This window comes from Alexandromys fortis, unplaced genomic scaffold (genome assembly GCF_014885135.2).
Source record: "Alexandromys fortis isolate MF-2015 unplaced genomic scaffold, M_Fortis_MF-2015_v1.1 scaffold_152, whole genome shotgun sequence".
Classification (NCBI taxonomy): Eukaryota; Metazoa; Chordata; class Mammalia; order Rodentia; family Cricetidae; genus Alexandromys; species Alexandromys fortis.
The window spans coordinates 2753144-2775226 of NW_026068045.1; the positions used below are offsets into that span (position 1 = coordinate 2753144).

The window sequence follows — 22083 nt, forward strand, 5'->3', positions numbered from 1 at the left end:
GGGGGGGGGGGGGGGGGGGGGGGGGGGGGGGGGGGGAGCAGTCTCAGGAAGTCAGCCAGAAGTCAGTGGAGGAAGATGAGGGATGAGTGGGCTGGTGGGCTGAAGGGAGCAGCCTCCCCATACAGTTCTAGTTATAATGGACACCTCCAATCAAGCTCTTGACAGGCTGGCTGGCTCTCAGTCTCTCAACATGATGTCTCTCATCTCTGTTAGTTGGGGTCCACCCATTGACTCGTTGGGGTAGCTGCCAGGCTGACCTGGATTCTCCCTTTGCCCTTTCCAACCAAGAGGGACACTGCTCCCCAGTAGGGCTCCTGGCAGCAGAGCTGGGGATCCACCAGTGGGCGAATTATTCTGTTGGCTTCCTGTGGCCACTGAGGCCATGGTTACTCAAGAAAGGAGCTCTTTTCATTCTCCTTGCACCCTGGCCACTCTCCCCATGACTCACAGCCCTTCTGTAATAACTTGTGGCAGTTACCCTGGCAGAGAGGTAGCCAGAGCAGCCTGTAACATGGGATGCTGTGGTCAAGAGTGCAGAGACTGTGTCCTCTTGCATGCTTTCTTTTCTTGGGGACTGGGGCCATGAGAAGAAGCTGCTACATATTGGAAAAGCAATGCCAATAAAGTGACAATAGGCCTATGAGATGACTCAGTAGAAAAGGGTACTTGCCACCAAGCCTGTTGACCTAAGATTGATCCCTGGGACCCCATGATAGAAGGAAAAAGCTGACTAAGTGCAGTTTTCCCGTTCCACAGCCGCTCTCAAATAAACATTGAGGCTTATATTATAAATGCTCAGCCAATAGCTCAGGCTTATTACTAACTAGCTCTTACATTTTAAGTTAACCCATATTCCTTAGTTATGCCCTGTCATGCATTGGTATATTTATTAGCATGGCACAGTTATCTCCTGCTTCCTCTGTGGCTGGTGACTCCATACTCTGCTCTCCTTCCTCCCAGCATTTTCAGTTTGGCTTCCCTGCCTAACTTTATCCTGTCCAGTTATTGGCTAGTCAGCATCTTTATTAAACCAATCACAGCAGCATATATTTACACAGTGTACAGAAAGATTATTCCACAACAGTGGTTCATACACCACCCCCACAATAAACAGATAAATGTAACAACAGATACAAGAAAACAAAATGACTGTGCATTGAAACACACCATGGCCAGGCTTTATGCTAAAAGCTCTATGTGTATTTCCATTTAATCAACACAGGAGTCTGTCTTGCCGATGAATAGCACTTGCAAGACTCTGGCCCTGAGTCATGCTTTAATTTTCTTTAAAGCATGTAGTATCTGATACCATATTTTTAGCTGCATCCTTCCTCACCCAAAGATTATAAATTCCATGACAGCAAGAATACTATTAGTTCACCAGGAGTGGTAGCGCCCATTTGCGATCCCAAGAAGCTGTGGCAGAGGATTTTACGTTTGAAGTCAGTCTGGAAGAATAGTGAGGTCAAGGTTGGTCTAGGCTACATCACGGACACAGGTTTTTGTTTGTTTTAAGAAAATGCTATTGATTTGTCGGTCTTTATACTCTCACCTTCTAGAACAGTGTCTGCTCATCATAGGTGCACACTAATATTCATTAATTGTCCTTTAAATGGGTGGAGAAAATAAATCTCAGAGAGTTCAGCAATGGAGCCAAGGTGGAGTTAACAACCCACCACTCACCACATTTATCTGGAGATTAATATGTGAGATAATGCAGGTGTCAATGTTCTCTAAAGCCTGGCACAGTGCTTGGTAAGATGTAACTCACAGTTATTTGGGAGATCTTCCTTGGACCTGTTTCTTCCCCAGGCCCACTAATATTAAGAGTCCTTCCTAGTCAGGTATGGTGGTATATTCCTTTAATCCCAGCACTCAGAAAGCAAGACAGGTGGATCTCTGTAGGCCAACTTGGTCTACATAACAAGTCCCAGGCTTTCCAGGACTGTGTGGTGAGACCCTTTCTCAAAACGAAACAAAACAAGTCCTTCTTGTAGTTTATGGACCCTAAGCATATTGAAAACAGCGATATGGAAGACAGGGAGCCTAGAGACTCAGTGAGCGCTATCAGCGGCATGCTTACAGGTCTGCAAGCCAGAGAGCTGGCCTTTCACACATAAAAGATCCTTACCTAGCCACCTTCAAAGAGACTCAACTCAGCCTTTCAGAGCCAACCTAAGCCAGCTCACTGCTTCCCTCTCAAGCCCTGACCCTCCCAACGCTGCATCCTGGGAAGATCTTTCAGGTCAGGAGAACTCAGAGGTCCCTAAGTCTCCACGAGGGAAAGGTGTCTCCACACTGTGGAGGCTGAGCAGGCCCCAAGAGGGGCTGAAATGGTGTTGTCTTCTCAACCGTGCTCAGAGTCAGGCACCAGGTGACATGGAGGGAGACCCAGGAGAGCCCTGTGCGGTTAAAAGCCTATTGCTTTTCCTCTTGCAGATATTGATCTGCTTAGCTCTGCGCTGGGCTGTTTGCTCGCAGTTAATTTCAGTCAGCGCAAGGCTTGCATTTAACATCATCTCCCCGAATGCTCAGGGGCCTCCCTCCCAAGCCCGTGAAGACGGATCTGGTGTTTCCCTGCCGACCGGCCAAACTGTGACTTCAGGATCTTTTTCATTTAGGCTGGAGTTAAAGGCGAGCATTGAAGTCTGTGTTCTGTCGGGTGGCTGAATGGGGGCCAGGATGACTTTAAAAAGCAAGACAGAAACCAAACTAGCCTCCTTCCCAGTTCCTTGATCCTGGGAAAGAGGAAATGGTTCTGTTTAAATTCAGACGAAGTCCAGACCTGCCTCCCTTCAGACCATACGAGAATCGTATGCACCCCTTGGACCTGACTCTTGATTAGACTTGGCCATTAACTCCCTGTGTGAGTCTGGCCTTTCATTCCATCTCTGAACTGCTTCCTTCTGTTTTAAGTGGGGAACTTGAGTTGTATAATAATAACTAATATCTTTCTGGCACCTTAAGATTTATATAGTGCTCAAATCCACATTGACTGTTTGCTGTTGGTAAGCTGAGGGACTGGGGTGTGTGTGTGTGTGTGTGTGTGTGTGTGTGTGTGTGTGTGTGTGTGTTAGCCCAAGATGTCTTCCCTTCATCTTCAAGATAATTAAGCATTTGCTCCTAAACTGCTTCATGATGCACAGGCCTTACAGGCTTTCCCATGTCAAGTGTTTGTTGGCAGGACACGGGGACCATTGTCAAAGGCTTGTCTGTTTTGTTATCCGGTGGCTCTGTGAGCATTCCTCAGAAGGGACTGTGTGACTAGGGCCCGGCCCATCCTACGAAGGCTTAGGCAGGCTCTTTCCCTCCTTCCTATCTTTAAGGCTTTCCTCAGAGGACACACACCTGTGGAAACTGAAAAGCTCCTATATGCCCATCCCTTTAGAGGGCAGCAGCAGCATCTTCTCTGCCAGGAGAAAGCCCTTCCTGCTCTGCCACCTCTTTAGCCAACCAGAGCCAAGGCCCAGAGTCAGTCATCTGCTTGCCCCTCCTTGCTAGCCAGACACGAGCCAATCCCAGCCTCAAGTCACTACCAGTCAAACAAGAAAGTGCCAGAGGTGGGCCAATGGAAGGTTTAAAACCATTTTCACTGATTTTTTTTTTAATTGAACAACAATGAAAAAAGCAATATTTATGTCACTTAAACATTCCTGAGAAGACTTAGATGTTCTTTTAAAAATCATGTCAGCGCCAATGAAGAGTATAAGCCATCCTTAGTAAAAGCTTTGTGAAGCACACATAATCAGCCTGCGAAGCGTTGCTTTCCAGGCCTTCCCACGCGGCTCAGCATGTGAGCTACGCCCCATCTGTTGGCGTTGGTCTGAGAAGCTGGTCTGTGCTCTCTGATTTTGTTAAAATCCTATCTGACAAGCCACCTGATCTTTCCTGGCTGGTCTCCTCACTTCCAGGCTCTGGGCCTGTGGTCCTCTGCCACTGTGCATGGCTGACAGAAACGGAGATGGTTAATGAAAAATATGTTCAGCTCACACTTAATAAGGAGTGTTTTCTCTTGTTCTTGCCACTAGGTGCTGAAGATGTCTGTGTTTGGATTAAAACTTTGTCCCCTGCCATCTGGATGCCATTGATATGTCTCAGCTCGGTCGTGAGCTGGATGATATCAGTGGTTTCCATGTCAACAGATGACAGAGTTGTGTGTGGAGCTGTGTGACTGTGGTGCCCAGGAAGCTAGTCCCAGGGACACAGCTGTGCTCTCACACCTAGGTATCTCCCCTGATTCTCCACATCCCTGGGATGGTTTCAGTTTTGTGCCAGTTGCATTTACAGTGAAATTGGAGCACACAATCTTTGGTCGTTTAGGAAAGGAACAGTGGTACCTGTCACTGCGACAAAAGACATCTTCTCAAAGACACCTTTTTAAATCTCCACTTGGTAGGGAGCCTGTTACTCTCAAGTGTGGCACCCTGGATGTGAGGGCATAGACGGTATTTATTGATCCAAACTGTACCCCAGACTTCAAGGGCTTGCTAAGCAGCCTGTCTAAATATAGCATCAGCAACGGCGGCCGAGAGGCAGTGATGAAACCATTAAGGAGGAGAAATGCCTCTCAACTCCAGGCTCCAGTTTCCTGCGTCTGCTCCAAGATTAATAAAAAATAATCTAGTCTCAGAGTTTCCTGCTCTTGATTCAGAAGAGATCTCTGAGGAAGCATTTTCCCAGGAGGGGGATGGCAACCACACGTGTAGGGAAAACATACTGTGTGAACCCAGGACTCCACCTGACAGCCCCTTGTTTGCTTTCCCTTAGATCAAGAATGCCGCCGCCAACGTCCTGCGGGAAACATGGCTAATCTATAAACACACAAAGCTGCTAAAGAAGATTGACCACGCCAAAGTCAGGAAACATCAGAGGAAGTTCCTCCAAGCGATCCACCAGTGAGTACCAGAGCCGTGTGCTGTGTAGCCAAACTGAGTGTGGGATCCCACAGTTCAGCTGCATCTTCTCAGACCAGGGAGGTGCGGAAGAATCTGCTATGTTCTACTCAAAAAGCTCCCAGGCCAGGCTGTTCTGTCACTCACTGCCCTGTGAGGCAGCAGGCAGGCTGCTGTGGGAGGGTAAAGGTCAGAGCAAGGGCCTACGGGCTCTCATGCTACTCAGACACACATGCACACGTATGTGCAGACATACATACACACACACAGACACACATATACACACATATGCACAGACATACATGGACATACACACATATATACACACATAAAGACACATACACACATATGCATAGACACACATATATACACACACAGAGACACATATACACACACATAGAGACATATACACACATATACACAGATACACATATATACACACAGAGAGACACATACACACATATGCACAGACACACATGGACATACACACATGCACAGAGACACATGTACACACATGCACAGACACATATATACAGGCACATATACACATAGATGTATACACATATGCACAGAAACAAACACATATATACAGACTTGAGTGCCTCCACACGTGTGTGTGTTCATACACACACACATGCACACACACACACACACACTACAACTCCAGGGAGGAACCAGTGTTCCTTTTGTAACGGAGGAATAAGTTCTTTTAAGTATAGTGGCAAGCTGGGTATGGCAGTGCATGACTAATCCACAAAATCAAAAGGCTGAGGTCAGTTTGGGTTACAAATTGAGACCCTGCATCCCACCCCCAATAAATATATAAATGAATAAATAAACAGGGCAGAGAAAGCTAAGAAAAAAATTGTTCTGATCCAAAGGTTTGGGAAGGCTGGGTGGTCAGGAGACATTCGCGGTGGTAGAAGAACCCAGACAAAGGCATGGGAGCCGTGGAATGGCTTGAAAACAGCAAGGAAGGGAAAGCGACAAGGCAGTCTGGATGGAGTTTGCTTTCTGGGGCCCTGACAAGTCTAGTTGTGACAGCTGCTGCCTGTGCTCAAGGTCCCAGTGCTAAGTTCCGAGCTCAGGTGCCATGAAGGGCTGACGCTTACTGAGGACTTGAACTACCTGTTCCAACTCTTCTCCACAGACTGAGGGGTGTCAAGATGGAACAAAGGAAGCTGAGTGACCAAGCCAACACCCTGGTGGACCTTTCCAAGGTGAGTGGCATCCAGGACAGGCCTGGCTCATGTCCACAGAGCCAGTGCAGGGACAGGAAGGCAAAGACAGCTCTCTTTGATGGGCAAACACCCAGGCTCATGCTTTGCATCTGTAATCTACCCGTGTGTCCTGTCTTCAGCATTTGTTTCTATGTTAAGAAGCTCAGATTTGTCTTTGTCATAGCTCATTAGCTAACCCAGTTCTTGCTGGTATGTTTATTAGCTGTGCATGGCGGGGGGGGGGGGGGGGGGGCTTCTAAAGATGACTGAAGACATACAGGAAGCACGTTAGTGAGGACCAGATGGGACAAGGGCCCTACAGATGACCTGGTTATATAGACTTCAGATGATTCTTTTCAATTTATTGTTATAATAAAAATTCATTTTCCTGTGCCTTCTAATCCTGACAGCCCAGGTTTTCCTGCCTGACACAAATTGATTGTGTGTGTATGTGTATGCGCGCTCGTGCGTGTGTTTCACCACAGGCAGGCAGCTGACAGTGAACATGGAGGTTCTAAGAACCGAAGATCTTAAGGCTCAATATGGCACTGTGTTTCAGCGTTTCTTGTCTTTAGTGCCATAAGGAGCACAAAAGAGACTCTCTTCTTGAAAATCAGCACCATAGGGCTGAGCGTGGGCAATCTGACCAGGACTCCCACCCCCACCTCCATGCCTTCTCATAGAAATTATATAGCAAGTGCATAGCCCAGGGCCAGGCTGGCAGAACATTCCAGCAGATGTCAATTGTAATGGACCCTCATTCTCTGGGACAGCAAAGGAAACTCCCCCAGGCCAATTAGGCGCCCTTTGAAAAGAGCCTGCAAGCAGAAATTACTGGTTGCTGGGCCTTGTGCAGGCGCCTCTTTCTGGAGGGACCAAGGCCAAGAAAGGGGCCTCCTATGCCTGGGAGGACTTCAATCACAGCTGGGGAGACGCCCACAGACCCCCATGCCAGTGGGGGGGGGCATTCAGGTGGAATGTGGGGTTTCCCAGAGCCCAATGTGGGAGGAGGTGAATGGACCCCTGAAGTCTTGGACATGTTGGTTAATCCTCTAGATTCCAGTTACCAAAACTACTAGAAGTACATTGTAAACGGAACCATTTATTCCAAGGAGGTAAGGGATTCTCAGGAGACTTTCTCTCACACTAGCTCCTCTCTCCTGCTCAGGTGCTGTTCAAAGAGCCAGCTTCCCCACCCCACCCCCACTCCATCTCCCTGCAACCCAGGTCACCCTGGGTTTAACTGACTTTCTTTTGTTCTTAATTCTAAATTCAAGGGCAGTAGTGGCGCTGGCCTTTAATCCCAGCACTTGGAGGCAGAGGTGGGGGGGGGGATCTCTGTGAGTTCTGGGCCAGCCTGGTCTACAAGAGCTAGTTCCAGGGTAGGCTTCAAAGCTATAGAGAAATCCTGTCTTGAAAAACCAGAAAGAGCCGGGCGATGGTGGTGCACGCCTTTAATCCCAGCACTTGGGTGGCAGAGGCAGGCGGATCTCTGTGAGTTTGAGACCAGCCTGGTCTACAGAGCTAGTTCCAGGACAGGCTCCAAAGCCACAGAGAAACCCTGTCTCGAAAAACAAAAAACAAAAAACAAACAAACAAAAAAAAAAAAAAAAACAGAAAAAGAGAGAGAGGATATGATTGGATAGTGTGAGTCACGTGTCTGCCTTTAGACAAATCAGCTGTGGCTGGGAAGAAAAAACCAGCTAGGATCCATTCTGTGAGCCTTGGGTGTGGCTCAGTGAGATGCCCCAAGATATTTCTTCAAGGGCTAGACTAGCAATGTTTGCCGTCCTCCTCTCGCCAATAGGACACCCTGTGGCTGAGACTCCACCAGGAACGTCAGCAAACACAAGCTTTGCGTTCATCTTCCTGCACTGCTGCCCAGTCTCTCGCAGATGGACTGTCTGGTTGATGGGGTGAAGCAATGAGACACTGTGTGCAAGCATGAGTTTGAATGCCCAGCGCCCACACTGAGTCAGGCAGAGCTGCCTGTGCCTGTAACTTCAGCACTGGTTGGCAGAGAAAGTGAAGTCTGATGGCCAGTTCTCGCTTAGCCAAAGACAGCAGTTTCTGGTCTGATGAGAGGCCCTGTTTCAAGGGAATAAGGCAGAGAAGAATAGAGAAAGATATTCTACGTCCTCCTCTGGCTTCTACATGCTTGCATTGTGTACTGGCACCCACAGTGTCACATGTATCCAACACGCACACACACACATGCACCCACTCACGTGCACACTCACAGTGAGTTAGAAAGACACTCTCCTGTATTGCACTGGGAAATTGAGCCATATATAACTGGGGAGTGAAGTACATGGGAGTAAAGAATGTGCAGAGCCATCGTGAGGGACGTGCGTACTGAGGAGTGGCCTCTGACAGCCATCCACCTAGTCTTTGTCTTTTCCTCCCATGAGACCAGCCTAGATTCAGCAGCAATTGTGTGTGTTTCACGTCGGTCTCCATTTGCTCAGCATCCTGTCGTCAAGCACTGGCAAGAGAGGGAGAGCATGATGACGTCATGCCTGCTCCCTTCCCTTTGTATTTCAACTCCTGACTTCGTCTCCTCCCCACCTCTGTGCTTTGTTCCTCCCTAGATTAAGACTGTGGCCTCCTGCCAGGTGGCAGTGGTGGCACACGCCCTTAATCCCAGCCCTTGGGAGGCAGAGGCAGGCGGAGAGAGTTCAAAACCAGCCTGGTCTACAAGAGCTAGTCCTAGGACAGGCTCCAAAGCTACAGAGAAACCCTCCAAAGCTACAGAGAAACCCTGTCTTAAAAAAAAAAAAAAAAAAAAACACAAAGAACGTGGCCTCCCAACAGCATTTTCTGTATCAAACAGGCCCCATTTATGGTGACAGAGCAGAGAGGTCTTGGACCCCTCGCCCAGTTGCTTCGGTTTCTTCCATGGAGATGTAAAAACAACCCCCAGCATCTAAGATAGGAGCTGTAAACATACTTTGTGACCTGGGGAGGGGGTCCAATTATAAACACAGATAAGGAAACCAGACCCAAGGAGCAAGATGACCATCACCCAGTCACTGCAGTTCATCAGGGTGCTCCTGGCCCAGCTTGGGATGCGTGGTTCAGCCATTCTGGGGGGACCATGTCCAGTGACGAGGCACTTGTCTACTCAGGTCACCCTTTCTACCCTTTCTCTGAGGATGTCACCCTTTTCCTAGAGAGGAGCTGTCTCCATACCCACTCCTCCAGTATTCCAAGTGCAAGGGGTGGGGGCTCTCCTGCGTTTCCCTGTCTCCCTTTCTCCTCTCACCCTGCTTCCTGCTCCCTCTGGCCTCTGAGGTCACTGTGGTGTCCACATCCTCCTAGATCAGTGTTCTCAACCTTCCTAATGCTGTGACCTCTTAATACAGTTCCTGGTATTGTGGTAATCCCCAACCATAAGGTTACTTTATTGCTACTTTGTAACTGTAATTTTGCTACTGTTATGGATCATAATGTAAACATCTGGGATCACAACCCACAGGTTGAGAACTGCTATCCCAGCGTAATGACAGGTGAAATGAGATTAGGGTCCCACTGTGGGTCCCACAGGGACACAGTTCCCCTCCCCAGGGCACTGCCATCAGAACCCCTTTTTCTCACTCTGGGAGTGTGAGACTCCTCAATTTTACTCTCAAGTTTGAACCAGCACCCCTGGTGCATGTTGACTGGGTGTTGTATAGTCTGTGCAGCTGGCACAGGAAGCACAGGTGTCGTGCAGGGAGTTCTGCTAGCAAGTGGGACCAAAGAACACTGTGGATAGTGCCGGAGTAGGACACCATCAGGAGCACCCTCGAGGCACCGTTTGCTAGGCGTGTGGAAGGCAGGACTGCTCCGAGGAGTCAAGTGTGATCTAATCACCAAGACCTCAGCCAGGTGTCACGGGCCTTTACCTCCTCTCAGGCTCCTCAGCAGGGCAGCCCCTTCTGGTCCAGGATCATGCCTGAGGCATTAATTACATGTTATATTCTGATTGCTGGATAGAAAAGGGGATGGGGTGGGGTGGGGATGCAATCTCATAAACTATGTGTAGTTATTAACTTCCGTTTTATGAGGAGGTCGGGATAGGAGAGGTTAAGGGGCCTGCTAGTGAGCCAAAGGTTTGCAGCTTCAATCCTGACTTGTTAATTGTGAGTCTATGGCATTGGCCATCCCCATCTCAGTACCTTTTCTTGAGCCAGCCCTCTGTATGAATATGAGAGCCATTTAGAGCTGCATTCCACATAAGAAAAAAGAGGAATGTTTCTTTTCTTCCATGCATATGTACTGTTTCAAACTGATAATTGAGTTGAACGTGGTCACCCCTGTCTTTAATCTCAGCACTCAGGAGGCAGAGACAGATGGAGCTCTATGAGATCAAGGCCAGCCTGGTCTACATACTGAGTTCCAGGTCATCCAGGGTTACACAGTGAGACCCTCAATCAAAAGAACAAAACAAAACAAATTATAAAATTGATCATTGATACCCCACCCCTCTAAAAATACAAAAATAGTGCCCCTCAGCCTGCCCACCACCTGGAAAGTCCTAGAGTTGTCCTTTGGTGACATGGGACACAACTGGATGGAGGTGGCTTCTGCTGCAAAGAGGGCTTTTCACCTCTCCACGGCATATTCCTCCGTGGTGATGGTCTTCTTCTGTCTTCCACTCTGACTCCCCCAGATGCAGAAAGTCATGTACGACCTAATCACAGAGCTCAATGATCGGAGTGAAGACCTGGAGAAGCAGATCGGCAGCCTGGAAGCCAAGCTGGAGCACCTCACGGCCAGCTTCAACTCCCTGCCCCTACTCATCGCAGACACCCTGCGCCAGCAACAGCAGCAGCTGCTCACTGCCTTCGTGGAGGCCCGCGGCGTCAGTGTGGCGGTGGGAACTAGCCACGCACCTCCCTCTGACAGCCCGATCGGGATCAGCTCCACCTCCTTCCCAACCCCATACACAAGTTCAAGCAGTTGCTAAATAAAACTCCCCACTCCAGAAGCATTACCCATAGGTCTTAAGATGCAAATCAACTCTCTCCTGGTCGCTTTGCTATCAAGGAAGTTTCAGACCAGGGACGGAAGGAAGAGAAGTGGAGCTGATGAACTAATTCAAGTTCTTTCGGCGTGCTTGGTTCGATTTGCCTTGAAACCAGACGTCTAATCTTTGTTTAGGTGCCTCTACTTGGGAGCTGGAAGAGGAGGTGACTGGAAGCAACACCTCTGTCAGGGCCCTTGCTGCAGAGCTGGCGGAGGACAGAAATCCCTACTCAATCTCAGGTTTTCACAGGGAGGTGGGGAGGGGCAGCCACTCTGAGGCAGCTGAAAGTGAAGTCAGCCAAAGTGGGGTGCATTGGGCAAGGGTGGTATCAGGTTTGGGAAAGGAACTGCCTTGGGACCTTAGAGGTGTCTCTCCCATCCTTTTGTCCAAGGAAGCCCCTGGGTGGTAAAAGTAAAAAGAGAGCTGCCCAGAACTTTCCAAAATGGACATACCCAAAGTAGATTGGGGGAGGGGGGCATAGACAAATGAAAAGCCAGATTTTCCATCCAATAATACTATTGAACACACACACGCACACACACACACATGTTCCATCTAGGTCCTTTTTTCTTTGAGTTGAGCCCAATGAAAAGGACCTGGTTCCTTGCTGTGCACATGGTGAGGAAGGTCTAAATCTGCATTGAGACCAAGTGTGAGGTGTGTTTGGTAGAAGTTTGCAGGTACTGGCCACATTCTACGTCACTGAAGATTCGGGTCTCTCCTCCACAATGTCCTAGACGCACACCTTGCCTGATTCTAGTGTGTGCCATCCCCAAACTGTTGGCATTCTGGAGAGAGAAGCAGATGTCTAAAAATAACGGTTTCCCAGAGTTTTCTTCCGGCCAAATAAGCTGTGTCTGATGGGCCCTGCATTCTCAGTGTCTGTATGTGGGAGATGAGAGTGTGCCCGATGCCACCGTAGTGAACAGGACCGCTGTCCGGGCTTTGCTGAGGTATCATCACCCAGGTGTAGGATCGTGAAAGGGCCAGTTACTGAGTTGGGCGAAGGATGGAGAGTGTTCCTGTGGTGCCCTCTACCTCACCTGGACTCACCTCAAAATGAAACACTGTGAGAGCACAGGGAGCCCCAGGACGTGGGTAAATGAGGGGTTCATTTGTTAGAAGCCTGTTTCTGTTCTGTCGTGTTCGTTTTGCAGCAAAAACTACTCCAGTGAATCTCAAAGCTCATAGACTCCAGAACCATCTAGATCCAGGCTAGGAATAGGCGCTCGGTTTGCTTCACTGCCCCGTGGTCTGACCATACACAGCATCTGGGATGTGAGAACTGCCAGTTATCACTTCCCCACTCTGCGGTCCTTGATTTCTGCTTGTAAGAAGTTATGTATGGAGTAGTTCATCTGTCTTTGGTAGAACAAAAGGGTGTTATCTGTGTTTGGTTACTGTCTTGAGAATAGCCCTGTGAGCAGCTATTATGGCCACCCTGGAGGCACTGCCTTACTGTGTGGGTTTTTCTTGTGCAATGGTGGTCCTGGTCCTGTTAGGACAGGGATGGCTGGATATTAAGGTGGACAGCTATGGCGTGGAGGTCACTCGGTTTCTTTGCTTAGTCTCTTGTTCATCATACTGTCTTGCTGTCTTGTGCTTTGTTTTGCAGTGCTGGAGACCAGACCTGCGGTCTCATACATGCTAGGCAAGTGCGGTTCCCCTCACCCACACCCCAGCCTGCTGCTGTTGTCTTAATGGCCTATCTTCTTAATGGCCTATCTCCATCTCTCCCCTGAGCCTTTTCATTAGCTGTTTTGCACACCAGAGAGGCCACATTTGTCGTTAGTGTTTAATTCTTTCTACTTGTTCTTTTAATTATTAATTATCTGAAAGATTATTTTTATCCCAAGAATGGTATTGCTGTTTGCAGTTTAACCAAACCGACAGGCACGTATACAAACAGATGAGATGGCCTTGCGCCCCACACCCCCCCCTCCCCCCCCCCCCCCCCCCCCCCCCCCCCCCCCCCCCCCCCCCCCCCCCCCCCCCCCACCCCGCCCCCCCCCCCCCCCCCCCCCCCCCCCCCCCCCCCCCCCCCCACAGCATTGGTTGCATTTTGCAGAATGACGGCTCCTGATGGGCCCACTTCCTGCTCATTTGGCCTAGAGCCCTGGACTGGTTTTCTCTGCTCTCCCCTTGCATCCTGCTGTGATCTTGTTCAGGGTGGGCACGCATGGCACAGCTCGAGATTAGCCTCCACTTCACAAATGACTTGCGAGATTCCACTGCCTCTGCTGCCTTGTGTCCATCCTGGTCTGGACGTCATCTGAAATCTGTCTCTTTGTTGATTTTCTTGCTAAGTAAACCCTGGAGACTAAGCTGGCAATGCTAATCCAGAGAATGGCTGGAGTTGTTTCCAGGAGGGTACCACTAGCATCGGAGAGACATGTGGGCGTATTTGTAGGGTAGCCTGGCCTACTGGAAGTGCAATAACTGTGTATGGTTTTATCTCTAGCGAAAGAATATACCTCGTGAAAAGTGACAGGAATCTGAAGGTTGGTTCTGCAATGACAAATGAACTTCCGCTTCTGTCCTAGTATTTCAGCTCGACATGGGAAGTAACACTTCTCTTGCAAATACAATCAGCCCTCCATGGCCTAGGTATTGGGGATCCTGGTTATAGCTCATGCAGATATGTTCCTCCATCTTTCGGCTGATCCCACATCACCTGAGTATCTCCGACAGTAGGAAAGGAGGCTAACAGACCCTATGGCTGTATGTTAGTGGGACAAGTTTGAGTCTCAAGAGTGGGCTGCATATTCAAACCATGAATTACTGTAATGTTACTCTAGCCCTGAACTGGTCGAATTCCACCCACTCCTGGAAGGCTTGCCAATGGCAGAGGCCTTCCTGCCATCCTTCAGGAATGCAGTAGCATATGGAAGCACTCCAATATTTCCCCAAATATCTGGACACTTGAATTAAAAACCTAGAGCCACCCTCTCATCGCTTAAGCCATATTATAGCTTCATGTACTGTGAAGTCAGGGATGTACTGTGATACTCCAGGACCACTGAGCTCAGAGGGATTTGGGACATAGCATCAGCTGGTCATTTACACCCGGCTAGAAGCCCATTCCTTCTTAGATTGAAGTCCAAATAAAAATCCGCACCTTTGGCTCAAAGGCCACGCATGCAATCATTATCACTAAATTGTCATGAAGTGTCTGAGAGCCATTTTTACCACCTTCATAATGTCTAACTCCATGACATCATGTCTTGATATGATCCAAAAGATTACGAGGGGCATAGCCATGAGTCACCAGCGACTGTGACCCCAGTAGGGTCCAGCGCTGTATGTAACAACAATCTTGTAAATTAGATGTAGAAACTGTACATGAAACTTAGTTCTCAAGTGCTTAGCAAGTTATTAAAGGCCAAGAAAGGGCATTGAAAAATGATGATTTTTAATATATTTAGAGATCTTCCCCTTCACTTTGCAGTAATCTCCTTACAAAGAAGTCATGGGAAGAAGAAAACTGGGGATACATACAAAATCAGAATAGAGAAAACGTTGAGACTGGAGTCGCATATCTGGCCAGTATGTCTTGGCTAGTGTGTGTTTCAAGGTGAAGATGAGCTGATAATTCAGTTCAAAGTATTTGGTAAAGGACAGATGAGACCACTGCTGTCAGCACAGCAGTACTGACCGCTAACCCACACTTGGATGTTATATCTGAGCGTAGGGAAAGTTACCAAAAAGGAATCAGATAGAGAGTAAAGTCAACAGGGCAAAATATGGGGTGTGTGCATAGTTCTGGAAGCCCCCCTCCTCCAGAGTGTGACAAACAGTGAACCCAAAGCTAGTCAGTGTTTCATCTCCAAACAGACAGCCAGGCTGCTGCTGGAGACGCCCAGCAGCGACCCTGTGACGTCACTGCCCTTCCTCAGCTACTGCTCTGACATGCTCAAACAGGCCCCTTCTCATGCAGCCACTCCACTGCCCCAAACTTCTAGACGCAGATTAAGGATCCATTCGTGGTCATTTTGCTGTCCCTGTTGGCTCCATGGCCTCTGGTTTCAGTCCCTTAGACAGCGATCTGCAGGCTTCCTGGCAGCCATGAACAGTCCCTTCTCTACCCTTCAGTCAGTTGACTTGATCATGCCTTGGGTAGCATCCCTTCCTTCTCTACTACTGCCAAAGCAAACATCTGGGGAATGGGATTGTAGCTAGCCCTAAGACGGGGAGCGGAGGGGTAGCAATAGTGTCCGCCTGTGGTAGCAGGAGGCTTTCGCAAGGCTGCATGAATAGCCACTGACAGTTAACCCTGGCAGACAAAGAATACATAGATTTTTATTGAATTAGGCCACATCTTATGAACAAGTGCCCTGTGCCGCAGCCAATAGACAACCACAGAGGGGACCGTAACTACGATCTTTTTGTCTTACGCCCTTACTGGAAGCACTCAAACATGAACTGGAGTTCCCTCTGAACAACATGTCAAATCTTCAACAGACCACCTCCAAACCAGGTGCCATACGCCTTGCCACAGTTGTTTACACACCGAGAAATGTGTTCTGGAAGCTGTGACCTCGGGCCTGGACTGAAAAGGGACCTTGTGACCAATCAAGCTGGTGGAGGAAAAAGCACAAACTTCAATACCAACCTCTAGTCAAGATCCCAAAGAAATGCTGACATTTCTGGAAAAATAAATAAATAAAATAAAAAATAAATAGGAACAGTGGCAAATAAAAAACACAACCAAATCTGACGGAGCAGCCTACATCCAGCTTCCCGGAGCGAGGACGGGGCTAAACACCATTCTCCAGCGGTATCAGTTTTTGGATCCCGACCAGGGCTGATCCACCTTCATCATACGTGGAGTTTAAATGGCGCAATGACGTGACGGATTTAGTCCCAGACTCTCCATTCTGTGCTGGCCACACGAGAACAAAAGCGAGCGATAGGATGTTGATGGAGGAGCCATTTTCATAGCAAACTCAGAAATGGAAGTGTTTATATTCCAAACTAGACGGGCTTCAGTATGAATTTGCATCTTGCCTCTGTACTGCTTGCTATTTTTTAACGATAGGAGAAAGCATAACAGTTTATTTTAAATATGAAATATATTGCTATATTATGAAATATATTGTAACTTTCGATTAACATTTTGTATCGAGCTAGTCTTTAGCAGGCTGAGTGACAGCCTGCTTTCCTAACGACTGTTTCTGAGTACACATCGCTCTTAGTGGTTGCCTGACCCCCAGGCCCAGGTCCTGGTTCCACAGCGTGCCAGACGGCCATATCCTCATTCTCCAAGACTAAGTGAGTAGTAGAGATGAAAATAGCCCTGACATGAACTTAGAAGAATCATTCTACCCCCAGTTCTACCAAGCCATTTCAGAAGTGATGTTTAAACCATCACCCCTTCAGGAGCTGTCAGCCAGTTTAGTACTGGCGTAGACTCTTTCCATCTAAATGCAAAGGGCCCATTCTGTACATTATTGCCTCGGGCACAGCCAACCAGCTTTCCTCTGGCAATATCAGAATTAGGCATTAAAAAACAGTCTTGTTTACTTTGCCTCAAAATACTCAAAATTCTTAGCGTTGAGTTTTTCAGTATAAGAGGGCAACCAAGATTAGAATTCTCTGCAGGCAGGACCCAGTGAGAAGTGAATGTGCCCTTCTCTGAGTTGCAGTCTCTCTGGGGGATCAAGGTTTCTGCAGTTTGTCATTGGTGCCTGAGGAGGAGACCCACAGAAAGCTGGCTTCCTTGTCTGCTCTTTACTCTCACTGGGAGGAGGTAGGCCTGACCACCGCATTTCCCCTAAGTGGCTCACGAAACCCATTCCCTCCTCACCACAGCACCTGAGACACACGTAGAGTTTCAGAGTTCCTTCCTTTGAATTGCCATGGTCTTATCCTGTACCATAGTGGATGAAGGAAGTCTTCCATAAGTCCACACGTCTCCCGTGAGGACCTTGCTTCTGGCCATCACTCCTACAGAACACTGGACAGGTGCAGACCAAGTAGCATCAGGGGAGAGCTACCTGCCTGCCTCTTCCCTTCACCAACTCTAGAAACGCACGCAGATTCACAGAGCATGCAAGACCATAGGTGCTGCCCTGGACAAGAATCTAGAAATCTCCAAGTCTCCCTGAATTTCAGCCTAGATAGGGCTCGGGCCTCCACGGCATCTGTTAGTCATGCCCAATGGCAGGCAAGTATCTAAATGCCCGGTACCAATCGGCTGGGGAAGCCAGGGCTATCTGTGTGCGCAGGTCGTGTTTCTTTCTCTCCGCATCTGCACTGCTCCTCAGTTATCTGCTAGGCTGAGCTTCATTAAAGCCATCAGAACTCCAGGGCACCTGTTTTTAGCACATTTCTTACTCACTGGGCAATGGAAATGAGCTAACTCTCAATTCGGTAATTGACTGAGAGACATTGATTTATTTCTTTATACATCTCCTGCTCAAAACTGGAGCTGTTTTGACTTTTCCGCCTAGTACTTTGTAGACCAGCTACGATGTTTACATGTATAGAGAACATGTATATTCTTCTGACCTTTGCCATCGATGCAGTAACTCATCCACAGTCAAGGATACGAACCTAAATTCCAGATCTCGAGGAAGCAGGCTCTGGGCAATAATTCATGTGCATAGCCATATACTGATCCTTGCTACTCCCGGTAAAAGCCAGAGACTGACAGCGTTCACATCCCCTTAAGCCCTTAGACTCAGATCCACAGGCCCCATGCCGAGCCCACTCAATCACAACTGGCATTTCAACCAGAGCCCCTGGAGATCTGTATGCAGTCAACACGGAGAAGGGCCGGCCTCACCACACTGCAATGGTAATCAATAATTCAGAAATTCTGCTATTTCTTTCGCAGGCCTCAGTTACCAAATTGTTTGGTAATGGACAGGTCTTACATGATTGTAAGGATAAAGATGCGTGCATCTTAAAATTTCATTTGCTGTTGCACAGCCTAATGATAGGCATGGACCGTACTATCAGGAGGAGTGGCCTTTCTTGAGTGTGATGTGAAAATCACTCAAGTCACAGCATCGAGCCCCCTCAGAGCCCCCTCTGAGCCTATGCGAGTGGCCGTCGGAGGATAAGGTGGAGCCAGGACAAGTCCCTGGATAGAAGGCGCCTGGGTTTCTCCCAGTGCAGCATTGGGCATCTCTGGTCCCTTGTCCCTCCATGAAGAAGGCAGCCTTCCCAGTGAGGACTCTCCTCCTAGGGACTAGAAAAAGAACTCAGTCCAGCCATTCAGACACAGTCCGAATCTCCTAAGGCTATTCTTCTGTTCGTCGCATCAGGCCGGGTGGGCAAGGAAAGATGTGAGTTCTGATATTGGCACCCTAAATTGATATGTACCCAGAAACAGTTATGTTCTAAATTAATGGCTTTAACCTGTTCATTGTAAAAAGTGCCTTGGACTTCAATCTAAAAGAGGTCAGTATAAATATCTATGTGTGTGTGATGTGTATGTAGGCAAATATTTACATATTTATACATACATAGGTGCACACACATATACCTGCACATTCATATATAATATATACATACATATATAAATGCTTCATAATATATCATATTGCTATTCACAGCTTCATATTTTGTTTGGTCCTATGTTTATTTGTTTAGTGAGATCTTTACATAGAAAGGTTCTATTCAGGAAATGGATGTATTTTTTGTTTGTTTTTTACTTTTTATTAAAAAGGTAAAGAATATTAAAAGACAAAAAAAGCAAAGTGCCTGAAAGTTTTAAATGGAGTTGTGGTAAACTTTCACAAGTCACCAAAGAAGAAATTAAGTTCTATTTGAGAAATATTTTTCTGTTTCAGCGACTTTGTTCTTCTTGAGGGAAACGCACAAAGAAGAAAGTGTGAACTGCCTTTAAAGCCCATTAGAACCACAGCCCATGGTCTCTAAGGCAACACTAAGGTTTTTGTTCAGTTGGGTACCTACCTTTTCACACGTCTGAGTCAGAATCTTGTCCTCACACAGCAGCATGGTTTGGCTGGCCTTGTCCTTTGTGTCCCTTCTGAGAAGAGACAGACTCTCTTGGGGACAGGGCTCCATGGTAGCTGTTGCTTCTGTGCAGTGACACCTTGGGTGAAGGTTAGTGGGAGCCCCTCCTCCTAGCAAGTGGCGGAAGGGCCCTAACAAACCCGCTGGTGCTCCCTGGGCCCTCCTTTCTACAGACGCCCAGCCCCCCTGCCTGAGCCGCGGCTGCCTCTTTGAATGATGGGATCAAAAGCTCCAGAGGGATTTTCTGGTTCCCAGGGCCCTGCTCACAAGCTGAAGGATGCATTATGCGCTTCTTCAAACCAATTAAATCTGTCTAGCAGGCTGTGACAACACCTAGGCAACCCCAGGACCCTGCCAGAGTCCAGGTCCTGCAGTCACAAGGGTAATGTGCCTCTTTGAAATTCCGTTGTTGTCATAGGCAGCCATATGCACAGGGTGTTAACAGGAAGACCCTGCTGTGCATCTGGGAACCAAAAACCCACCAGGTCCAGCATCTCCAGACTGCAGGCACACGGGGGAATCACCGCTAGGCAGGTCCAGTTGCCAGAGATGCACTGGAAACAGAGTTTCCGAGCTGATTCCCCAAGCCCTCAGTTTCCTTCCTGTGAACTTTTCAGAGCTCTAGATTAAAAACTTAGCATCATCATCTGACTTAGGTGCTTTTATGCAGAGGACTTGATATTTGGGACTTTTTCTAGGTTTTTGACCAAAAGGTTTTTCAAAAACTCACCTAGCTCTATTTCCGTCACTGCTCATTGCCGAGAGTTCTCTTCTAAAGACTCCTGAGCAGATGTGTTTTCTGACTCTGTGGTTACTCAGCAGTCTCGTTTATGCTCACAGACAGTAGCACTTTCGTTTAAGGACCTCAGAAGTCAGTAAACTGTCACCCTGGGAGAGAGGGTGTCAAATATTATACCCATTATCCTGGTGGGAAAACGAGGCACAGACAATTGAGCAGGAAGGGACTCGAGGTAAGAGTCAAATGGACTGGGCGACCTTGACACCCGATGGTGCCGAACCAGAAGCTGCTTCCGTGTGGCTAGCAGTGGGTGAGCCCCTGGATTCGTGCTAACCAGCTGAGGGCATCAGACTGCTAGTGAGGGTCGTTTAGTAAGTCGGCGGATCTGGCGGAGACTACATTTTCTTCTCTGCAAAGGGGATGGGAGTGTGGCATGGAAGGGGCTCAGTCCGTGGCCTTCCTCACTCCTGCATGGAGACTGAAGAGCATGTGTGTTCACATGCTGTGGCATGTCCCGGTGTGATATGACAGCATTATGCACTTCTTCAAACCAATTTTGAAGTTTGTTGTGACTAAACAAGAGGGCACAACACACGCGAACCCTAAAACGAAGCAGCTCTTCCTCTTTCATCTCTTTCCTTCCTCGGTTTTCCCCCCCATTTTTTATAGACCACTTGAGCTTAACGCTCCTCAGCCTCCAGAGGGCTCCAGTCACAGGTATGAGCCACTGTGTCCAGCATTGACAGGATAATTTAAAATCATCTGTAGGGGTGTGATGTGTGTATGTATATGTTCATATGTGTGGGCACATGTGTGCGTGTGAACGGGGAGGTTTGAGGCGGATGCCCACAGACTTCTCAGTCTCTCTCCACACTGTCTGTTCACTGAGGCAGGGTCTCCCCACTGAACTCAGAACTCACCGTTTCAGTTAGTCTGGCTAGCTGGCTTTCTCGAAGGGTCCCGTCTGCATCTTCCAACAGCACTGCAATTCTAAGTGCGTGCCAAGCCCACCCGGCATTTATGTGTGCGCTGGGTATCTGAACTCTGGCAGCCAGCTTGTCTGGCGGCACTTGACCCACTGAGCCCCCTTCTCAGCCTTTTAAGCAGGAATTTTAAAGGAGGAATTTTCAACTTAGCTGAGAAGGGAGGAAGGGAGGGAGGAAGAAGAAAGGGAAGAAGAAAAGCAAGCTCTGGAAAATTGCTTTTTACAGCAAGACCAAGGCTGCCCTGACTAATAGCAGTGCTGACCCAGTTCATCCCCATGGGGCTTCAGTCTAGCCCAGCTGCCCACCAGGGGCAAACCTGCATCTATGTTCAGATAAAGCCCCAGGCAGTGGCTCCATCAGTCTGAGCAGAGACAAGCACCCTCCTGCATTGGGCCCCTTAGTCCTGTAGATGCAACAGGACATCCAGGGTAGCTCTTGGGTCCCGCGGGTGCTTCTAAGGGTCAGCTGGCTTGAGATTGGCTGTATGAGAACAAACTGGGTACCTACTTGTGCCCAGCCTGGCCCCAAGGTCCCCAACTTTGCTTTCATCCAGTTGGAGCCTGGGAGGAGAGGGCTATGGAGGGGGGCAAGGAAGCTTGCTATAAAGATGGTGGGGTGATCACAGCTTGATCCTTTTCTTTAATTCTGGGCCCATAAGCTTGCGCTGATTTGCATTCAGGCGCTGCTTGCACAGGCATACAATGCCACCAGGTTATTCCAGCTCAGTGGCTCTCTGTCTAGCTGCTTGGCTTCTGCCGGCAAAGCCAGTTTGGACATCATGTCTGTCTTTGGCCTTTCCTCTGGGTGAGGGTGGGGAAAACAGTTGACAATAACACGCTGTCCTTGCTGGCAAGTATGTCACTGAATGTAACCCATTCATTTATCTTTTCAAAACTGCATCCAACCATAAATAAAATTCCATCTCTTACGCTTAAAAAAGCCGTTATTATATTACATATAACTCAGTGCTGGAAAAACAGAGCATTAGAATGCAAAGGTGGCCCCAGTTCTTCAAAACAGACAACTCTACTAATTGTAGAATCCAAGGGGTCGTGAGTAACAGTGACTCCTGCAGTCCAGTAGGACTAGAACAGTTTGCAAGAAGAGAAACAGGGCCCCAACATCCACAAAAGGACCCATTTATATGGCTGTCAAAAGCAGAGAAGGGAGAGGGTGCTAAAGAGGTGGTTCAGTAGGGAGGAGCACTGGTTGCTCTTGCTGACACCCTGCTTCAGTTCCCAGCACCCAC

The 22083-nt window shown here is 48.3% G+C and overlaps 1 protein-coding gene across 2 annotated transcripts in view; it reads left to right on the forward strand.

The window, feature by feature from the left end:
- The window catches only part of Kcnn3 (potassium calcium-activated channel subfamily N member 3), a 147041-nt gene extending 128223 nt beyond the window's left edge, over nt 1–18818 (forward strand). For both annotated transcript variants that reach the window (XM_050118747.1, XM_050118748.1), the window contains exons 6-8: nt 4768–4895; nt 6043–6112; nt 10767–18818. In XM_050118747.1, the coding sequence (XP_049974704.1) occupies nt 4768–4895; nt 6043–6112; nt 10767–11063 (495 nt within the window). In that variant the 3' untranslated portion in view covers nt 11064–18818. The remainder of the gene's footprint in view (nt 1–4767; nt 4896–6042; nt 6113–10766) is intronic.
- Nucleotides 18819–22083: the final 3265 nt, after the last annotated feature.